Raw genomic sequence first — 20724 nt, forward strand, 5'->3', positions numbered from 1 at the left:
GTCAACTGAGGTTGGAAGAGGGGGTGTGGCCTCGGGAAGAGCATGCTGCAGATTAGCAACGGGGCAGCAAAAGCTCCTTCACCAGGTGCAGGGAAGGGCAAGTGGAAGGCCTCAGTTCTCCAGGAGTTCACAGGTGACAGCGTGTCTCACCCCTGTCCCTCAGCTGCAGTAGGGGAGTGGCCATCACTGTCCCACCCCTTACAGGCAGGTGCTTCAGTGACTTGCCCATGTGCACACAGCTGGTGAGAATCCAGGTGCTCTGTCCACGGTGCCAACTAGGGGGTGGCAGGTGGGGAGGGAACCATCCTGAGAGGCTCCTGAAGGACGAGGGTGAGTGTGGCCACCATGAGCTGGTTCAGTAGGAGGCAGGAGTAGAGAGATGGAAGGGGAGGTCTAGAAGGGACCGAAACGCTGCTGGTTCCTCTCCAATAAGGAGTCTTGGAGGTTTGAGACAGCGTTTCGCCCTTGTTGCCCAGGCTGGAGTGCAGTGACACGATCTCGGCTCACTGCAACCTCTACCACCTGGTTTCAAGTGATTCTCCTGCCTCAGCCTCCCAAGTAGCTGGGGCTACAGGTGCATACCACCATGCCCAGCTAATTTTTGTATTTTTAGTAGAGATGGGGTTTCAACATGTCGGCCAGGATGGTCTTGATCTCCTGACCTGGTGATCCGCCCACCTCAGCCTCCCAAAGTGCCGGGATTACAGGCTTGAGCCACCATGCCCGGCCATACCTGGCTAATTTTTTAAACTTTTGTTTTGTAGAGATAGGGTCTCACCATGTTGCCTAGGCTGGTCTTGAATTCCTGTGCCCCAGTGATCAGCCCACCTCGGCCTCTCAAAGTGCTGGGATTACAGGCACAAGCCACCACGCTGGGGCCACAGTTTGCTTTTTGCACGAGAGGCAAGAAAGCAGCTTGCACAAACCAGGTGAGTCTGGACTCCCGTAGCCGGAGGTCTTTGGGCTGCAGTCTGCACACTGTTGACCCCTAGCCTCTAGACTCTCAGAGTCTAGAGAGGCTTTGACCCTCTGTCCCTCCCCAGGAAGAAGGAAGGGCCTGAAAAGGGCCACCCTGGGTCTGTGGGACCCTTGACCTCTGCTTAGCTGTGGGAGCATGTCTCCTCCTCAGTCTTTGCCGTGTGGTTGTGAGGGTTAAGTCAGTTTGTCACGTGCTCAGTACAGTGCCTGACATAGACTACATTTTTAGTTGCATTCTGTTATTAATTACTCCAAGGACACCCCTCTTTCCCTAACCATCCCCTGTCTGAGTGTCCTCTCTCTGTGGAGATCTAAGCCCCTCATTGCTCACTCCTGGCTCCCAGAAGTCTTCTCCAGGCCTCCCGTGATTCCATTAGGCTGCAGCCTTCATCTTGGTTTCCCAGGGAGGGCATTAAGGGAAGGACTGGCCAGAACATGTGAGCATGTGCACTGAGGGCTCAAAGTGAAGAAAAAGACTCCCCTCCTGGCCCCTCAGCTCCGCCTCTTCTCTTCCACTTCCTCAAAAAAACACCCGACTCATTAGGAGCCCCAGCAGCCAGGCCCTGGCTGAAGCCCTGGTGAAGCAGCAATTAGATCATTAGCACCGGCCCCAACCCACCTGCTTGGAGCCCCTCAAACACCTTTTAATTATAATCCCTTAATCTCCCTCAGATGGCAGGGCTGGCTCTAGGGCTTTCGCCCAGCACAGCCCCTTTCCTTCTCCCTGTTTCCCCAATTAAGGGGTTCTCTTGGTAGAGAGCCCCTATCCCAGCTAAAGGCCTCTCAGCCCCGGGAGGAGCAAGATCTGTTGCTTTGTCTCTTTTTCCAGGGACAGTGACCCCAGGTAGCCATGCAGGTCCACCTGGAGGCTCCTCTGCAGGCAGAGCTGAAATCCCCACCACTGCGTGCCTCCTGGCTGGGGAACGATTGCTGAGATGCCTGAAGACCCTTTGTCTTCTCCGTTGGTCTCCTCTTGTCCTGGTGTCTTTGTGTTCTCTGGGCAGCATCTCCCACTGGCCCTTTACAATGACTTCTGTTCTCCCGTCAGCCCACCCGGACCACCCTGTCTGAGCCAATGGCCTCTTTGGCATCTCCTTCCAAGAGCCACCACCAGGTTCTGTCACAGGTGGAATTGAGGCCAGATCCCTGGCAGAATGTTTCCTGGTGACAGCCCTATTTTGACCTCCAGTTGACCTTAGTAGGGGTCAGCCTTGCCCTCCTGCCCCCCAGGTCCACCCAGGGCCCCAGGCACCCTCAGCCACACTGGGGCTGGCAGAACACCGGGTCGGTCTATATCCCTGGAGCCTCAAGCGGGGCAGAGGCAGGGGGAGGGACAAGATGACCCAGCATGTGGCCCTGTCTGAAGCTGAGCCTGGATGAACCTCTTTCCTGGGAAAGTTCTGTCACTAATTGACTTGCAAATGCCTTGTTTGTCCCCAGATTCATAATTAGTGCTAAGTATTTCTAGGGCCCCATCCTGGAGGGGCTTTTTTTGGGGGCAGCCTGTTCCTCTCCTCCTCTCTGAGGTTGCCTGGGCTGGGGGTGGGCAGAGCCGGGCACCGGTGCCCAGCTGCCATCCAGCGTTCCCACGGCTCTGGTGCCAGCGTGTGAAAGGCGAGGTGCGGGGGGCGTGGGGGCTGGGGCTCCCCGCCATCCTTCAGCCGGGACCTCAGCCAAACCCTGAGGCTCCAGGAAACGACAGAGCTGGGGAGCGGGCTGTGGCAGCGGGCGGGGGCTGGCTGGCACCCCCAGGAAGGAGAGCCCAGCCGGTGCCGGGGGCTGGCATCAGCCGAGCCTCCGGCACGATGAATGGGCCAACAAGGGGCCTCTCTTCCCCACAGCTTCTCCACAAAGGCCTTGGCTACGCCATTGGATGTGGGGGGCCGGGGGCCACCGGAGGAAGAGGAGAGGCTATTCTTGGAGACCCCTCCACCCCTAGCCTCAGCACTCCTAGGAAGGGGCCATGGGCTGGGGGCCGAGGGGACAGAGTTTAGGTCCAGTTTCTACTTGGATCTGCTGAGTGAGTGAGCAACTGTTCCAACCTCTCCGGATCTCAGTTTCCCCACTGGATCGTCCCTGGCATCTTTCCCAGCCCTCATGGTCCCCTCTTGGTTGCTGCCCACCCAGGTTCCCCAGTAGCCTCCCCTGACACTGCACTGGCAATTCTCAGACCTCTGCAGGCCCTGCCTTGGCTGAGACCCAACCGGACCTCCCCTCAGGGTACATCAGGCCCCTGCTCCGGGCACAGCTCTCCCAACCCTGGTGCCCTTCCTTCTCTCCCCTCAGGTAGGAAGAGCTGTTCAGTGTCTGCCAGGAAGCAGTGGGAAGGGTTTAAGCTATGGCTGCCTGCCGTAGAGTCGGACAGGCCAGGGCCTGGCCACTTGCAAACAGTGTGATGTGGGCGAGCTTCTCTGCCTCTCCAGGCCTCATCTGTAAAAGGCCTCACAGGGTTATCACTGGGATCCAGTGAGACTGAGTGGAAGGTATTCCGTGCGGGACCTGGCAGGGAGCGGATGCTCAGTCGCAGCTCCTCCCCTCCTCTTCCCCAGCCTCCCTTTCAAAGCTTTCTGTCAGTTTGCCTGTGTTTTCCTGTGGCTGAGATGTCCTTTCATGATTCACCCCCATCCTTTTTACCTGGCCCTCTCAGCAGCCCCTCTATATTCCCTATTTCATCTCCAGTTCCTTTCCCAAAACTAGCCATTTTTTTGGTACGTCCTTCCTGAAATCTAAACTTCGATTACAGGTTGCCTCTCCCCGGGCCTGGCCTCTTCCCAGACTGCCCTGCAGCTGAAGCCCAGAGGGAAAGGGAGGAGGTGGGCTCTATGGTAACCCTGAGAAGAGAATGCCCTCTCTCCTCATCTGCATACAGACGGGCTCATTTGCATACAGACAGGCCTCATCTGCATATGCTCAGTGGGACTCTGAGAGCACATTCCAGAGTGTCCTGCCTGGGTCCTCCCACCCCAGTCCTGCCATCTCTGTCCAGGGAGGGGCCCTACCCCGCCCCTTCTGCCCCTGTCTGGGTCTGGGTCATTCTGTTTCCAAAAGGCAGCCCACCCTCTGGGGCCCTCTCCTGCTTGCTGTCGACCCTGTCCCGCTTTTCTTTACGTCGCTCGCTCGGAAGAATCCTTTCTACCCACCTCCTCCTGCCTGCCCTGCTCCCCTACCCAGGAGCCTACCCTCCAAGCCAGAGGCCAGGAGAGGAGGCAGAGGGCTGGCCACGGTGGCTGGCTGACTCTCCCAGCTCAGGCCCCCCAACACCGTGGTAAGGGGACCATGAAGACTGATGCTCAGGTTGTGGGGTACAAACAAAAGCGGGGGGAGGGGTGGGCAGACCTGGGAAGCTTCCTCCCTACTGATGACCTCAAGCCAGATCCTGCCTCCAGTCACCCCACCTCCCAAGGGCCACAGTGGGTCCTCACAAGGCTAGGAGGTGGGAGGGCCCTGAAATGAGGGCTGGAACCTCAGAAGCACTGATGAATGCCCAGGTGTGGTGAGATGGCTCAGCCCCATTGATACGGCAGACCGTGATGCAAAGGAAACTGCCTCCTCCTCCGTCTCAGTCAGCCCTCTGAGTCACGGTTCTGGGGCTCCTGGACGTGCAGGTCAGGGGAACCCTGGGATTCCTCTCCCAGTGGGTCCCCACCATGCAGAGGACCCTGGACATAGCCCTTCTCCTCTCTGGCCTCAGTTTCCTCTATAAAATGAGGAACTGGGCTAGACCAGGTGGCTCATGACGTGATCCTTCCTCCTGGAAATAGTGCCCAGGCGCCTGGCCAGCATTCTGCATGCAATTTTAGAATTTGCAAGCATTCCCTGAGGTCCAGATTGACCTCGGGCTAGGAGGCCTGGTCTAGAACTGAAAAGGCTGAAGTCAGTGTTTAAAAGGAAGGGAGGAATTTATACATATGTGCTTGGTTGACTATGGAGGAACCCAGGAAGGACGTAGGTACCAGCTGTTGCCTCTTGGGAGGAGGTGGGTGGCTGGGGGCAGGGGTAGGAGGATGTAACTTCCTTTTTGTACCGTTAGAATTGTGTCATGTGTATTATCTTATGCGTTTTCATTCAGAAAATTTCTAGGATTCAAAGTGTAGTTCTGTGGAGAGATTACGGAAGGGAGGAAGGACTTTCTCGAGGGTGATGGGGAACTTAAATGGTGCCAGTAGTCTGGACTCTGCTAACATCCCCCAGCAAGGCTCTCTAGAGATGAGGAGAGGCCTATCTTTTGGGGGAGCATGTTGGATACAGATGTGTTACGGAGAAAATGGGATCAGGAGCACAGTCCTAGTTTTTTGCTATGGCTTTCCTGCCCTCTCAAGTTCCCCCTCAGGCCTTGCTATTGTTGGGAAGTCCTACCTGCTGTCTAATCTGAATCCTCTTAATAGTCATATTCATTCTCTTATGTTTCCACTGAGGGTGGACAGAGAAGCAGCAGGAACGGATGACTCTTTGGGGCAGGGGTGCTTCATCTATGTGGTCTGTTCAAACCCAGGGGGACATTTCTGAGAGTCTTTTAGTGGAGGAGACAGAAGGCCACTTAGTGACCTCCTACACAGGCACTGTGGGGGAGTGTGACCACCCTCTCCCATTCTTTTGGTCCCTCGCATGGCATCTAGGTACTTCCTTGGCTGGAAGCATTAGGGCATGACTTAGACTTGGGACTGACCAGATTATGGACGGTGTTCTCAGGAACTTGGGGTGGCTGAGGGTGGTGGAAGGGGCCAGGATGTTCACCCGTGGCTCCACCCCCTACCAGGTAGGAGTTCTGGTATTAGAGGCTCCCCTGCTTCTGTTGCAAGATTGGCTTCTGTATCACGGATCTCTGTCGAAGGAAGTCCCAGTATCGCCCCCTCTCTTTCAGCCCTTCCCCTTCCAACCCTGTACAGGTATATCCACCACCACCACTATTAATGTAATTCAATATTCAAGAGTCTTTATTGAAGACTTGAGATGGGACTTCCATCTTAGAGAATGTGGGAATCCTAGCTCAAATGATACAGGATAAACTGGGATGGGCCAAGATGGACAGGTTGAAAATATGAGAGTCATGGGTCAAAGTCCTATCCCAGACGGCTCCAGGTACAATGGGCTGCCTGGGCTGGAAGCTGGGTCCTTCCCACTTTGATTCTGCTCAAAGCTTCTTGAAGGAGCTGGCTCGACTTCGACTTGCTAGAGCCTAGCCTCAACTTTTGGACAATTGGGAAGGCTTCTCAGAGGGAATCCAAGTGGGTGAAGTAAGTTTTCTTTTTGGTCTGAAAAGAAAAATTATCAAGTGTAACGAAAAAGACTGTTTTTTTTGAGTTGGAGTCTCATTCTGTCGCCTAGGCTGGAGTGGATCTCAGCTCACTGTAACCTCCGCCTCCCAGGTTCAAGCAATTCTCGTACCTCAGCCTCTGACTAGCTGGGATTACAGGCATGCGCCTCCATGCCCGGCTAAATTTTGTATTTTTAGTAGAGATGGGGTTTTGCCATGTTGGCCAGGCTGCTCTCGAACTCCTGACCTCCCAAAGTGTTGGGAATACAGGTGTGAGCCACCGCGTGCAGCGGAAAAATACTCTTTGGATGGAGACTTTAGGAGGAGGCAGAGATCAAACTTCCAGCAGTCTTGGAAGAAGCTCGCTTCCATCAGGCAAGGTGAGGAGCTAGGGACGGAGTCATCACAAAGGGATCCACCATGACAGCGGCTTGAGTCTAGGCACCTCTTCTAGGTGCTCTATCCAAGGCATGGGGGGGGGTGGGGGGAATACCTAGGGCAGAAACTCAGACCCCAAGCACAGGAGAGATTAGGCAGGGAGCCCAGCGGCTTGCTTCAGGAAGTCAGGGAGCAGGCTGCACGTGGGCTAAGGACCAGTCCGGAAGAATTTCGGTCACTTCCACAGCTCCCATGGCCTCTTCCCCAATCCTGTCTTCAACCTTCAAGATGTTTATCATCCCTTAGACTTGACCCCTACATCCAAGAACATGCCAAGAATTCCACCTGCCTATCGGGTCCTCTCTTCTCTCAGTCCCTCCATCGGTATTTCAGAAGTCAGCACAGGGGAGGAAGGGGACATATGCTTTGGGGTCTATGAAGCCCCACTTGAAGCCCAGCCCAACTTACCAGACCTGTGACTCTGGGAGAGTCTTAGCCTTCCTGAGGCTTCCATTCCTCCTTCATAAAGTGGGGACAGTATCACCCGGTTTTCAGGGCCGTTGGGAAGGTTGGCTGAGACAATGGCTATGAAAGGGCTTACACAACCAAATAGGTGCAAATCAGGGTCAGCTCCTTCCTTCCCGGGGCGGGGAAGCTATGTCCAGGAAAGGCAGATAAACCCCGTAGGGGCTGTACAGGAATCAGGCATCAGGCACAGCTTGTGGGAACAGCCTTCCTTTCCTGTCCCATCCAGGGTTGGGAGCCAGCAGCTTTGGAAACCCCAAAATTCACCTCCCTCGGCTTCTCCAAGCGTCTTAAGATCTGAGAAGAGAATTTCAGACAGAGGAGGTGATCTCAGCCATGGCCCTGCATGGCCCAGGCCCACTTAGACCAGTGTCTCCCTCCTTCTTCCTAGACTCTCCTCAGCCCCTCCCAGCTCACTGCCCTCCTCCCTGCCCCAGCTCCTCCTCCCCCTATCTTTGCCAGATCGCCAACCTGGACCTTGACAGTATGGAAGAGTGGGGATGAGAGGCCTGCCTTGTCCATCCTATCAGGAGCCCCTCAGATGTAAGGACTTTGTCTTCCCCAAACCTGGGCTCTGCCAGGCTTGTTGCCCTGACTCCCTCTGGCCCTCTTCCTGGCCCAGGCTGGCTCCCAGGTCTCGAGGTAGGCCAGCTGTTCCTCAGCCCCTCTTAAGTCTGCCAGGGTCTCTCCTCCCACACTCTCTTGCCCATTCCTTGCTCTAGATCCTCAGCCCACCTGGGAGCCCTGCTATCCCTTGAGTGGCTAGATTTGGGGGAACAACAGAAGAGACTGGTGTCTGTCAGCGCTTGGGAAGGGGTGGTGTATGCAGCTCCATGCCGGGCCCTCCCCTGGTGGGGGAGGAGGGGTACAGATGGCACAGGCTCCCGCCTGTTACACCTTCCAGCCCCAGACAGAACCAGGCTCTCCTAGCAAGGATACAGTAGCAGAGGGCTAGGAAGAAAGTGGGGTGGGGCAACAATGACATCATAAATTATCCCCGGCCCCTCCCTCCCAGCCCATCCTTCCTCAGTTGGGAAGGGCCTCCTTTTTCTCTCCACCTGCTCCTCATTCAGGATTCCCTCAGCAAAGCTGGCCTCTGCTTAGTGCCTCTTACAGATGCCCCTCGAGGTCAAGGTGACTATTCTCTGCCTTCAGCTCCAGAAGGAAGGGACTCTCGCTCTCCCAGGATCTCTCTGAAACCCTGTTGGAACGTTCCCCTCAAGGCAGGAGCTGGGAGACTGGCTTCCAAAGGTGGTACCCAGAGGACCTGGGAGGCTATCCCTATTCTATAGTTTCCAGCTCCTGACTCTTTCTGGGGTGCTGATGGGAGCATGGAGGGGAAATTTCAAAGCATTCCGTGGCATTTACGGCTCTTCTGTAAACAAAAGGTTTGGGTGGGGGCTCCAGAATCTTTAAGGGATGCTCAGACCTCTCACCAAGCGAGCCAGTTCTCAGTTTCCCTGTTCTAATAGCTAACCTTTATGAAGTAACTGAAGGTAGGTGGTATTTCTTCCTTACCTCTCAACTCAGCCAGGCCAAGCCAAGGGCCGAAGGGCTGGTGCTACAGCCGTGTAGATCTTGGTTAGATATTGAGAAGGACTTCCCAAGACGGGAATACGCAAGATCATGGAGTTTCCTGGCTGGAGAGAGGAAAAGTCTATCTTAGTTGCAGGAAACTGGATGGGAACCTCTTGAATTCTATCTCATTAATTCTTTCTTAGCCGCATTAAATAACATGTGGAGAGTGTCTGGCACAGAGCCTGACACATAGTAATCCTCCACTTTGGCTATTTTAAAAAATCATATGTTATTATGAATTTTTATTGGATGGGTATCAGGAGGAAGGGATAAATCCCTGGAGACCCATCTCCCACCCTCTAGGAACCCCACGGGAAAATCCAGTTAGGAGCTAGTGCGCTGAGTACAATATGGCAGCCAATTGTCATGGCAACAGCAGAAGAAGGAGGCTGGTTGGTTGTGGGGGCGGTGCTGGGAAGCCAGCTGGTGCCAGATGGACAAACCCAGCAGAAGGCATCCCCAGCCGGGTGAAGCTGATGCCCCGTGCCCAGGGCTCAACCTCCATATGCCAGCCTCAGCCTGGTCCTTCCCTCCAGGCCTAAAGGCCCCATTGCTGTCTGTGGGGGATGATGCCAAAACCATTCCTCCTCCTGACTCTTGCTTGTATAACAAGGAATGACTGCTTGGAGACAAAAGACTGTCCTGCTCAAGGTCCCCCTGACCCATGGGCTGACGGATCTAAATAGGTCTGAATCACGCTCACTCCTGACGATGCCGAGGAGCCATCATATCAGGGACTTGAGAGGTCCTGAGTGGCAGGATGTGGAGGCACCATTGTGTGCCCTCCGTGGAGATTCCACAGCGGCTTGTGCTGCCCGGAGGACGAGATGAGGGCTGCAGGGAGGGAGCAGGGCAAGTTGGGGCAACATGGCTCAGCTGCACCCTACCTGTCCTCTCCTCCTGGTACGCTGGGCGGCATGTGCACCTGGCCAGCAGATGAAAGCAGCTGCTGTCAGTGGAGTTCACTACCTAACCCTAAACAGCGGGTGCCTCTCGAAATTGCCTCAGCAAGATGCTTACCTCCTTGAGACCACGAAAGCCCCAGCCACAGGGCCCAGCCACATTTCTGAGTCAGGCTTCCGCTACGCACTGCACCCAGTGATCCACGGCCCTCGCAGCTCGGAAGTTGTCCTCGATTGCCCCCACCTACCTCCATGGCCCCTAGAACCGTGTCCCTCTGCACTTAGCATTTAACACTAAACATCTGCACACAGCCTTAGTAAACACTCACTCCCATCACCCCATGGCATCTTCAGCATAACCAAGGAAGGCAGTTAGGGTCCAAAGACATGAAGGGACTTGCCTAAGGTCACCCAGCGAATTAGTGGGGGAAGCCAGAATTTGTATCTTGACCAGCCTGTCCAATTCCAGAGTCAAAAACCAAAAATTCCTTCTTTAGCTGTCCTTCAGTGGACAAAGCTCCACTGAGTATCACACCCGGTAGCAAGCTGAGGTGGTGTCTGCCAGCATTCTACTGCGTCACACACCCCGAACCCAAACATTCACTAGAAGGACCAGCGCGGGCCGGGCACGGTGGCTCACACCTGCAGTAATCCCAGCACTTTGGGAGGCCCAGGCAGGCAGATCACTTGAGTTTGGGAATTTGAGACCAGCCTGGCCAACATGGGGAAACCCTGTTTCTACTAAATCTACAAAAATTAGCCGGTCATGGTGGCAGGTGCCTGTAGTCCCAGCTACTCTGGAGGCTGAGGCAGGAGAATCGCTTGAACCTGGGGGCGGAAGCTGTGGTGAGCCGAGATCATACCAGTGCACTGCAGCTTGGGTGACACACCAAGACTCCGTCTTCAAAAAGGGCCAATGTGCCCAACAAGGGCTTGGGGTGGAGGGAAGGTCTCTACATATTACTGATTAGCAGTAAGTGACACTGAGGCCAGGCCAGGAGAGGAGCCTCTCTGGGGGAAGGTAAGAGTGGGTGTGGCAGCCAGGGTGGCCTGGGACTCCCTTCTAGCTCTGGTGGATCTTGTTTTCCACCCTCCCAACACAGCCCTCCCTGGAGCGGGAGTGGGAGGGAGACCCCATGCTGGGAAGATGCGAGAAGCTCAAGCAGGCTCAGTCCCAAGAGCGTCAGGAGAGAGCACGTATGAGCTGGGAAGGAGACTGCAGAGGCCTGGAAGGATCAGGAGTTACGGCCTGGAAGACATAGGGAGAATGCAGGGGCAGGTCAGGTCCTGGGTGCGGGGGCCCTGGATGATGAGGAGGAACCCATCCTGGGACGGCTGGACCAGACCATGGACAGCCTCGCCGTGAGACCCCGGCCTGGCTTCAGCTTCTCTCTACTTCCTGCCCAGACCTGGTTAAAGCCTGAGGCTGCCTCTCAGCCCTCCCCTCTCCAGCCCCATTCTGCCCCACTCCCTGGGAGCTAAGCCCCCTCACCTGACAGGGCCACTTCCATGGCCACTCACAGAGGAGTCTTTGTGCACAAGCCGGGCCTGGGGGATGGGCGGTGGTGAGCACCCCCACTCACATTCCGCCCAGCGGCCAGCAGCAGCCTCTCCATCTTCCCACCTGCCTCTCCAGCCTCTCATCCCCTTTCTCGAGGAAGAATTCCTTCAGAACCTTGATCCTGGCTACCACCTCACCCCCAACTCCCTCCCTCAGGACTCCAGCCCTTTCTCTGCTGCTTTGCTCTGGCCCCCTCAGCCACACAGCCCTGACTACTGAACCTTTTTTTTTTTTTTTTTTTTCATAAGAGAACTCAGAGACTAGCTTGTTGCCCCACAAAGTCAGAGCAGTCTCCCTGTCCCCACCCCCAGCGGCCTCTTGCCTGCCCTGACCTCAGGGTGTCCATTGTGCTGGGGGACGCCAACCTCTGCTTCTCCACATCTCTCCCCAGAGAGCTCCCACAAGCCTGCTGTCTCCGCATGTTGGGTGCGGGGGGAAAGGAGGGCCTCTGAAGGGGGGTGGTAGAAAGATCTCTTCCTCAGGTGGCTTCCAGGTCTTTCAGACGTCCTTCATTTGTTTGGAACTAGCTGAGAGCCAGTTAAATGTCTGGCTGGGCTCAGAGGGCAGCCAGATGCAGGAGTCCCGTTCCCTCCCAGGAGAGGTTATGTGTTGGTCTCCAGCCACGCCCTCCCGCGGCTGTCAGCTAACTGCCGCGGCCTCCCTGGTATAGCACATAAGGCGCTTTACAGGGGACCTCCTGCCTCTGTTTCCCTTTTCCTCCCAGCACAGACTCCCTGCGATGGTCACGCTAGTCCCCAGACACCCCCTGCTCTTCCTTACCTCCCTGCCTTCTCGAATGCTGCGGACTGTCCACCACCCACCTCCCAGACTCTGTAGACTGCCAAACACCTGCTTATCTTGTGTTGCTTATATCTTGGCATCCTCCAGGAAGCCTTCCTGAGCTCCCTTCCCCATGCCCCCACATCACTTTGTGCAGGCCTTCAGGACAATGCTTTCCATACCGTCTTCTAATCAGTCGTGTGTCTGCCTCGCCCAGTAGACTGCCAGCTCCTCAAAGCAGCGTTGTAGTTGACGCTCCCCTTGAGCATAGCTCCTGGCACACAGGAGGCCCTCAGTGCCTGCCGAATGAATGGGCTGACATGGAGGCAGGGGTACCGGAGGGAAGGGTATGGATGAGAGAGGTCCTACACAGGAAGAAGTGATGGATTTTGATGTAACTGATTTGACTGTGGGGACAAGCCCAGGAAAATGTTCAGGAGTTGAACCTGAGGGCCTAGGAGTTTAATGAGGCTGCCGACAGAGGTAAGGCAGCAGAAGCACAATGCGGAGGGAGCATCTGAACCGCCCTCCTGGGTTTTGGTGGGAGGCTATATTTCGCAGCCACTACAGAAGCTACAAACACGGGTACTTTCTGGGCCCTCCTTGCAGCTAGAGCCTAGGCCTGTGATCCAGGCTTGACCAAGCGGAGGTGCCGTCCCAGTTCCTGATCTGGGGACAAATGGCAGGACCACAGGTGGTAGTTGGCAGTTAGGGGTGCAAATCTGGAGTTTAGGAGAGGTCAAGACTAAAGAAACGAGGGAGAGAGGCTGGGTGCAGTGGCTCATGCCTGTAATCCTAGCATTTTCGGAGGCCGAGGTGGGTGGATCACCTGAGCCTCCCAAAATGGGAGAACGGGTGAAACCCTGTTTCTACTAAAAATACAAAGACTAGCTGGGTGTGGCTGCACGCCTGCAATCCCAGCTACTCAGGAGGCTGAGGCAGAAGAATCGCTTGAACCTGGGAAGCGGAGGTTGCAGTGAGCTGAGATCGAGCCATTGCTGTATCTCACTCCAGCCTGGGTAAAAGAGGAAGTATCCGTTTCAAAAAAAAAAAGAAAAGAAAAGAAAGGAAGGAGAGAGAATTTCTAACTTCAAGTGATGGTTGAACTGATAAAAGTTAAGTGAGAAGAGTGAGAAGGAAGAGGAAAAAAGCACCACCAGCAAAATCTGGGCCCCACCTCTAGTTAAAGAAACTGGCACATCCAGAGGACTGACTGAATGGAACCAAGAACAGACAATCATGGATAGAACAGAAGAACCAAGGCCAAAGAAGACTGAGAAAACAGCGTAACATTTTCCACAGAGGTCAAGGAGGACTGGGCTTGGGAAGGGCCAGTGATCTTTGTTGAGGAGGCTGTGAGTGGCCTCTGAGAGGGTGCAGGTTTCCCAGAGGAAACCAGAGTGCTGCGCTGAGGAGAAGGTGGAGCATCACCTCATGTAGCAGTCACCGTTCACCGCCCCAGAGAGGCCCTCAAGCTGGTAGGTGATACTGCCTGCCTACATCTTACCCTCTCCCTCCTCCTGCTGATACTCCCCATTCTGATTCCTCCAGTACTTTTCACACTACCCACAGTCCTCTAAGTCCTCTGGGAACTAAGCCCAGTGCTGAGGCCTCTCTACCACCCCTGCTCCTGTGCTCGACCTTACAGCTCTTCCGCGGGCCGCCATTGGTCTCTCCCTCCCTCCTTCTCTCCCCATCCTCTCTTCCTAATTCCATTAGCAGGAAAATTCAACAATATTTCTCATCAGCCAGGAAGTCCTTCCTATGGCCTCAGGCTTTTCCATGTCCACCACCCAGGGCCGGCTCTCGGCGCACACCTGTCGGGGCAGCCATCTTACAGGCGCCAGTTACCTAAGATGGCGGCCTCCCTCACCCTCCGCTTCCGTTCCCACAGCCCTGCCTCCTACCCCTGCCTCTTTCTTTCTGAAGCCTGAGCCCAACAAGGTGGGGGGCCAGGCTGGGGAGCCAAGGCCGGAGGAAACAAGACAAAAAAGGACAGAAAAGCCGGCCCCTTGGCATCTCTCTTTGGCATCTGAGTCCAGCTCAGGGAGGGAGGGCAGAAAGGAAGAAAGAAAGTAGTGTAAGTTTTTATTTCTGTCCTCTTCCTGCCACCTCCCCCTGGTCCCTCCCCCCACACTTTGATGAAAACAAAATATCTCCCCTTTTCTCTCTTCTCCAGCCCCCCTCCCCTTTTTTTCCTGGCTTCTACCATGAGCCTCCTGGAATGCAAATGAACTGTATTATGCAAATATATGCAAATCAGGCTTAACGAGCGGAAGGAGGGGGCAGAATGCCTAATGAGTAATGGCGGAGGGTGCAGATGGAGGGTGGCAGGAATGGCCCCCTCCTCTTCTCTGTTCCCACAGCCTGGAGGTTTGCTGGAGGTAGCTGGGTGTCCCTCATGTCTGGGAAAGAGTAGAAGGTCAAGGCCCCTTTGCTTCAGCCCAGAAGGCCTGGGGTGTCCTTGGCTGTGGTAGGTGAGGGGCAGGAGAGCTTGGGAAGAGAGGGGGTTAAGTATAAGGGGCCGGTGCTCACTTGCATAACCTTGCCCAGAGACACTGCATGCACCAGCCTCCTTGCCTATGTGGCCTGCTGATAGCAGAACCCTCAGCTCCCAGTGCTGAAAAGAGGGTGATGCTTATGCATGCCATGGCTTGTGCATCAGAAAGGAGGATTCTCAAGGGAAGATTCCCAGCCAGACCAGGTTCTTCCTGGGGGTGGTGGTGAAAGCTGTCTCTCTTTGTACTTTGGGGGTTAGGGGGGCGGTTGCCATGGCAACAAAGCATGGAACACCCACCTCCCCAACATCCAGCCCCAGAGGACCTAGGAGTTTGGGGGGTATAATTGATTGACACCCCCTGATGCCCCCACCACCTGGCACTGCCAGCCGGAGATGGCAGCATCAAATCCTAGAGAAAATGGCCCCTTTGTTTCTAGGCTCACGGTGTTGGGGGAGCAGGCCTGGGCACACAGAAGGGCCTTTCCCAGGCCCCGTTCCAGTTTGCATGACTCCCGCTGGCCTCTGGAGACTCCTCGTGGCCATCTACTGGCTTCTGTGCCCTGGCAGATGGTTGCCCCCTTGCCTTTTCTCCCATGGGCTTGCCAGCTACTGCTAGGTATGCCTTCCCTGTCCCTGAGGCCTTCCCTCCAAACCACCTCAGACAGAGGTAGCAGCCTGTTCCACCTTTTCCTGGCTTTTTTGAACACCTCGAAAGCCCAGTCATGCATCTTGTCCTCTTTTGTATGGAGGCAACCTGCAAACTCCCCCAACCAGCACCAGGCCCGGTCCACCCAACCCAGGCAGAGAGGCTCCTAAAGGAGGTAAGAGACAGATAGAAAGGGCCAGGCTGAAATTCAGGAGCCTGGATCTTGGCATTTCCGATAACCAGCTGGGCAACCTGATCACACCCCTTCTACTCCCGTGGGATCTGTAAAATGAGGAATATAGGGCTGATGATACCTAAAGCTCATTTCAGCTCTACGTGATCTATACCCTCCATATCTTACATGACTGAAGTTAAATCATTATTGAACTATAACCTTCATTCTTTCTACTACTGGATCAGCCGTTCTCATTCAGACTCCCCAACATGAAGACAAACCCAGTTGCACCGAGACAGGAATGCCAATTTCCCTCAGCCTTTCCTCTCCCTGAGACTCCACAGCTGACTGCAAACAACCCCCACAGATTCAAAAATGTAGAGTCTTTGATAGCTGACTGTGCAGACAGGAGGGTCCCTCCTAACAATCTCGAAGTGGGTCAGCACAGCCATCTCACTCACCGCCCGGGAGCTGTCCGTGGTGCTGGATGTGGCTCTGTCATCCACACAGCGGAAGGAGGGCGGTAGGGTGGTGGAGCACCCACCCGCCCTGGGTGAGAAGCTAAAGGGAAGAGAAGCAGCAGAAACATTTGGAAACAGTAAGAAAAGGCAAATATGATGCCTGAAGAAAGTTTCTCCTCTGTGAAGACCTCCAAATCGCCAATATTACTTTGAGGAAGGAAAAGCACAAAAGTCATTGATAAGTGCCCCAGATTAGCTCAGTCTTCCTCTAGATCCCATTTGGAAATCCACTGGGAGATGGAATCATAGTCCCTCCCCTTGGGGAAGAGCTCAGATTGAGGTGAGATAAAGTACAGACCTTTAAATTCCATTCTAAACTCTAAGGCTCCTACAAGGAATTTAGTAATAATAATTAAAAAGATATACAACCTGCCTGATAGTATTATAGATATCAGGAGTTTGGGAGGAAAGGCGGGCAAAGAAGGGGCGTGTTTGTGTGTGCACATGTACACATACACAGGCATGTGGGTACATGAATGCATGTGTGTGTATGTGATTCCCAGGTGGAGAGGTGAACCTGTATCAGTGGTTCATAACCCCAGGTGCACATTAAATAATAATGATGCCTAGGCATCATTTCCACATACTCTGATTTCATTGGTCTGGAGCTGGGCCCAAACATCAACATTTTTTTTAAAAGTTCCCCAGGTGGTGCTCACTTCGGCAGCACATATACTAAAACTGGAATGATACAGAGAACATTAGCATGGCCCCTGTGCAAGGATGACGTGCAAATTCATGAAGCGTTCCATATTTATAAAAAAAATTTTTAAAAAAGAAAAATAAATAAAAATAAAACTTCCCCAGGTGATTCAGTGCATAACCGAGCTGAGAATCACTGACCTAGAAGAAAGTGGGTCAGAAAAGGTGCACGGGCGAAGCCTCATTAGCTGGAGGAAGAGGCAGAGCAAAGATTCCTAAAGAAGAAGGGAATGAATAGGGAGGAGAAAGACAAGCATGTAACTCCTCTCTCCTGGGAGCTCCTGGATGGCCCCAAGGCCTGGCCTGGAGATGAGACTGGCTCAGGTGTTGCCTTGTCTCCTCTGTGCTGTAAAAGCTCAAACCACCCCAAGGCAATGAGATGAACTGTCTCCCCACTGCAGTCCCTTGCGCAGGGAATGGGTGCAATGACCCTAAGGGGGTGCTGCTGCTCCCCTTTACCCAGAGGGTCCCCAGGGAGGCGGCTGTGGAAGGTAAACAGCAACAATGGTCCCTTTCAGTGTCCAGACTCCAACCCTTCAGTCCAATTAGCAGACACAGCAAACAGCAATTCAGCAGCCTTCAGCCGCTGTCATAACAAACTCAGAGCTGCCTTAATGGGGGGATTAGGGCAGGAGGAGGAGGGGGTGTCACTTAGGCCCTGGGAGAGCCTGAGTGGCAAGGAGGGGGTTCCCCCTTTTCCCTTATCTCTCCTATCTAAATATGCACCCACCCACCCTTCCTTCCATAACTCTGCTCCTCTTTCTCCTCAAAGCCCCGAGAATGTTTTTATAGTTTTGTCTGCCCCTTCCCTCCAGTGATTTTAAAGTGTTAACCTAAACTCATGATCTCCTAGGGAAGTTGGCACACCCTGTCTCTGGATGAGGCACTGTTATGTCCCCCCCACCCCAGATCTCTGAGGTCTCAATAACAAAGGAAGGGAGGTGAGAAGGTCAATCTGTTCCCAGAACATTCAAGTGAAGGAAGGTGAAAAAATAAATAACCAGACCCCAATTTTCAAACCTTGAATGTGCAGACTTAAAAAAGGACTTTCAGACATAGGGGCCCATGCATCTCAGGTGGGTTGCCAACCTTAGGAGTCGCATTGGGGACTGGGGAGATGCTGGTTTGTGAGGCAAAGGGAGAGAAGACATCCTTTCTTAAAGTCACTCAATTATGGAGACAAGTCTGCATTCTGACAGGCAGGTCTCTATAGGATTTGTTAATTACAGCCACTACCTCACTTGTCCTTTTATTTAAAAAACTGTGTTTTTAGTTACTTAGAATCCAGGAGATTAATGGCATAAGCTTGAAATTATCATTTACACATGCTGTATTTATCTATGTAAGTCAGTTTACCAATCCTAAGTGCTCTTACCAATAAGTCTTAATACCGTTAAGGAGAAAGAAAACAATAGCAATTCTGCCACGTGGACTCCAGCCTCTTCCCTTTATCAGGCTTCCCAAGGACTGTGCCTCCTCTCCCAAGGCTTCAGACACTCCCTACCTAGGTCCCCAGGAGTCCTTCCTTGAGTCCCAAAGCTGGAAAAGGAGGAAATTCCTCAAGTTAAATATGGTGAGATCATCGGCCCGGAACACGCCAGAGAGGTGCCCTTTTTACATTCTGAAACCAATCGCATGCTCTCAGTCTTTCCAAACTACAGCCTTTAACCTTTCTGCAATCTAAGAATTACCCTTTACCCATGAGTGTCATAACATAGTATATGATCTTTTATATAGAATTCTTCATTTTCCGCACACAATAACCCTAAGGGTTTCTTATCTTCATTATACACATATCTGAAATGAGGCTGGGAGATTTGTGTCACTCATAAATGGAGACACCCAAACCTTGGACCTTGGTTTGGTCAGATTTGCTCTTTCTGTTTCTGTCTCTCCCACGGCCTCCTGACTAGGATGTTTCCTATGACTGTAAGTACTTATCAACAAAACCTTTCCATGCCTGGAATTGGGTGGGAGGAGAATTTGTCCCAGAGTGAGGGTGTGGCTGGTAATGCAAAACTGGGGTCAAATATTTGGGAGAAAATTGCCTTTGGCCTCCTGGACCTAGAATTCAATAGAAGGGTATTAAAATCGGGGGCTGAGGAGAGAAATGAGTAAAGAAACCAGCTTAGAATTTGGTTTCCAGTAAAAATAGTAGATGTAACAATATCTGAAGCATAGAACTGAAAATTCTTAGACACAGGCAGAGGTGTGATTATACAAGAGAGGAAATTTCCTAACTGGTAACTGGGGAGGCCTTCCTGATCCCCTTTTAACACAGCCTCCCTGCACCCCAATCCCACAGTTCTCCTGTGGGGTTCAATTGGAGGAGATTCGATCTGGCACGGAGGGGGTGGGGAGAACTCAGCAGTGTCACTGTGATGTCTGCATTTGGTAACCTCCTTCCATATCCAGGAGTGTCTGTTCCTAGAGTGGATTTATATCTATACATAGCCAGGTGTCCCTGATGTCACGACCGAGCTTCCCACCCACCATGGAGGGACACATATCCAACCTCACACCAGGTCACACACCACTCAGTTTCTCACCCTCATAAGCAGACACACACAGCTCACAAACACAGTCACCCGTCACTCTCCTGACAACCCCACCCACACACCCACATGCACACACCATATGCTCACATAAGCCAGACGCAAACCCTCACCCCCACATCCCTCCTGGGCTCTATTCCCCCTTTCCACTGAGGTGGTTTTGTAGGGTGTCAATTCTCAGCCCCCCCAGTTCCCTCTGTTCTCCTTTGGGTATCCTGAGGTAAGTCAAATGCGCTAATCAGAGACAACAATAATAATGTAAACCCATTGTGGTTACTGATACAGCTTCTAAGTCTCATGTGAATGAGCCTCAGTGGATCCCAAATACACATTTCCGGCAAGGTACGCGAAAGGTTTTTGTTTTGTTTTGTTTCGTTTTTTTAAAAAAGGAATCCTGGGCCGGGCGCGGTGGCTCAAGCCTGTAATCCCAGCACTTTGGGAGGCCGAGGCGGGTGGATCACGAGGTCAAGAGATCGAGACCATCCTGGTCAACATGGTGAAACGCCGTCTCTACTAAAAATACAAAAAATTAGCTGGGCATGGTGGTGCGTGCCTGTAATCCCAGCTACTCAGGAGGCTGAGGCAGGAGAATTGCCTGAACCCAGGAGGCGGAGGTTGCGGTGAGCCGAGATCGTGCCATTGCACTCCAGCCTGGGTAACAAGAGCGAAACTCCGTCCCAAAAAAATAAAAATAAAAAAGGAATCCTATCTTTCTTGGTGCTGCTTCTCTCACCCCAGCCCCCAGCCCTGGCTCACAGGCAGGGCTTTTCTCTTGGTGTGCCTTCCCTTCACTGTGCCCCATGCACTCCCTTCTCAGCTCAACCTCATCTTATCCTTCCTGCTTCACTCTCTCTCCAGCTGTTCCCACAAGCAAGTTCAGTAGAAAATGCACTGAGTTGGGTTAGGCCGGGCGGTAGCTTATGCCTATAATCCCAGCACTTTGGGAAGCCGAGGCGGGCGGATCACGAGGTCAAGATTGAGATCATCCTGGCCAACATGGCGAAACCCTGTCTTTACTAAAAAAAATACAAAAATTAGCTGGGTGTGGTGGCACACGCTTGTAGTCCCAGCTACTCGGGAGGCTGAGGCAGGAGAATCACTTGAACCTGGGAGATGGAGGTCGCAGTGAGCTGAGAGGGTCACTGCAGTCCAGCCTGGCAACAGAGCGAGACTTTGTCTCAAAAAAGAAAAAAGAGAAAGCACTGGGTTGGAAACCACTGAGTGACATTAGCAACTCATTTGAGTCTATGGTTCCTCATCTGTAAAATGGCGTTAATAACAACTATCTCACAGTGTTGAAAGAGCAAAGAAAGGGATGTAGGCCCAGTGCCCAGGAAGTAGTGTTAGGAATTATTAGTCCTCCCCTAAAACCTGCTCTCTTGGCCGGGCGCGGTGGCTCAAGCCTGTAATCCCAGCACTTTGGGAGGCCGAGGCGGGTGGATCACGAGGTCAAGAGATCGAGACCATCCTGGTCAACATGGTGAAACCCCATCTCTACTAAAAATACAAAAACATCAGCTGGGCATGGTGGTGCGTGCCTGTAATCCCAGCTACTCAGGAGGCTGAGGCAGGAGAATTGCCTGAACCCAGGAGGCGGAGGTTGCGGTGAGCCGAGATCGCGCCATTGCACTCCAGCCTGGGTAACAAGAGCGAAACTCCGTCTCAAAAA

General features: G+C 53.4%; 1 protein-coding gene, 1 long non-coding RNA gene, 1 other non-coding gene and 1 pseudogene across 13 annotated transcripts in view; 2 read left to right on the plus strand and 2 right to left on the minus strand.

Annotated features, from left to right (window-relative positions):
- Positions 1-5889: 5889 nt before the first annotated feature.
- LOC116538337 (protein CROC-4-like) overlaps positions 5890-20724 on the minus strand; it is a 26544-nt gene continuing 11709 nt past the window's right edge. For 3 of the 10 annotated variants that reach the window (XR_004263607.1, XR_004263606.1, XR_004263605.1), the window contains 3 exons: positions 15739-15838; positions 9417-9547; positions 8654-8771 (listed from right to left, as the gene is read on the minus strand). Coding sequence is in view for 1 of the 10 variants with exons in the window: in XM_032260643.1 (XP_032116534.1) it covers positions 6161-6230; positions 9417-9547; positions 15739-15838 (301 nt within the window). In the remaining 9 variants the exon portion in view is untranslated. Of the gene's footprint in view, positions 6231-7078; positions 7433-8653; positions 8772-9416; positions 9548-15738; positions 15839-17875; positions 18020-20724 lie in introns of those variants that run through there. The other 7 variants (XR_004263603.1, XR_004263604.1, XM_032260643.1 and 4 more) reach the window with 6 other exon arrangements.
- LOC116538336 lies at positions 12982-15732 on the minus strand (annotated as a pseudogene). The gene has a single exon (XR_004263602.1). The product of XR_004263602.1 is annotated as an uncharacterized LOC116538336 (transcript).
- On the plus strand, positions 16145-16701 carry LOC116538338. Its single transcript, XR_004263612.1, has 2 exons — positions 16145-16446; positions 16606-16701. It is a non-coding gene; the product is annotated as an uncharacterized LOC116538338 (long non-coding RNA).
- LOC116538522 lies at positions 16450-16556 on the plus strand. Its single transcript, XR_004263662.1, has one exon. It is a non-coding gene; the product is annotated as a U6 spliceosomal RNA (small nuclear RNA).

This window comes from Sapajus apella, unplaced genomic scaffold (assembly GCF_009761245.1).
Source record: "Sapajus apella isolate SASKATOON/1434 unplaced genomic scaffold, GSC_monkey_1.0 scaffold119, whole genome shotgun sequence".
NCBI lineage: Eukaryota > Metazoa > Chordata > Mammalia > Primates > Cebidae > Sapajus > Sapajus apella.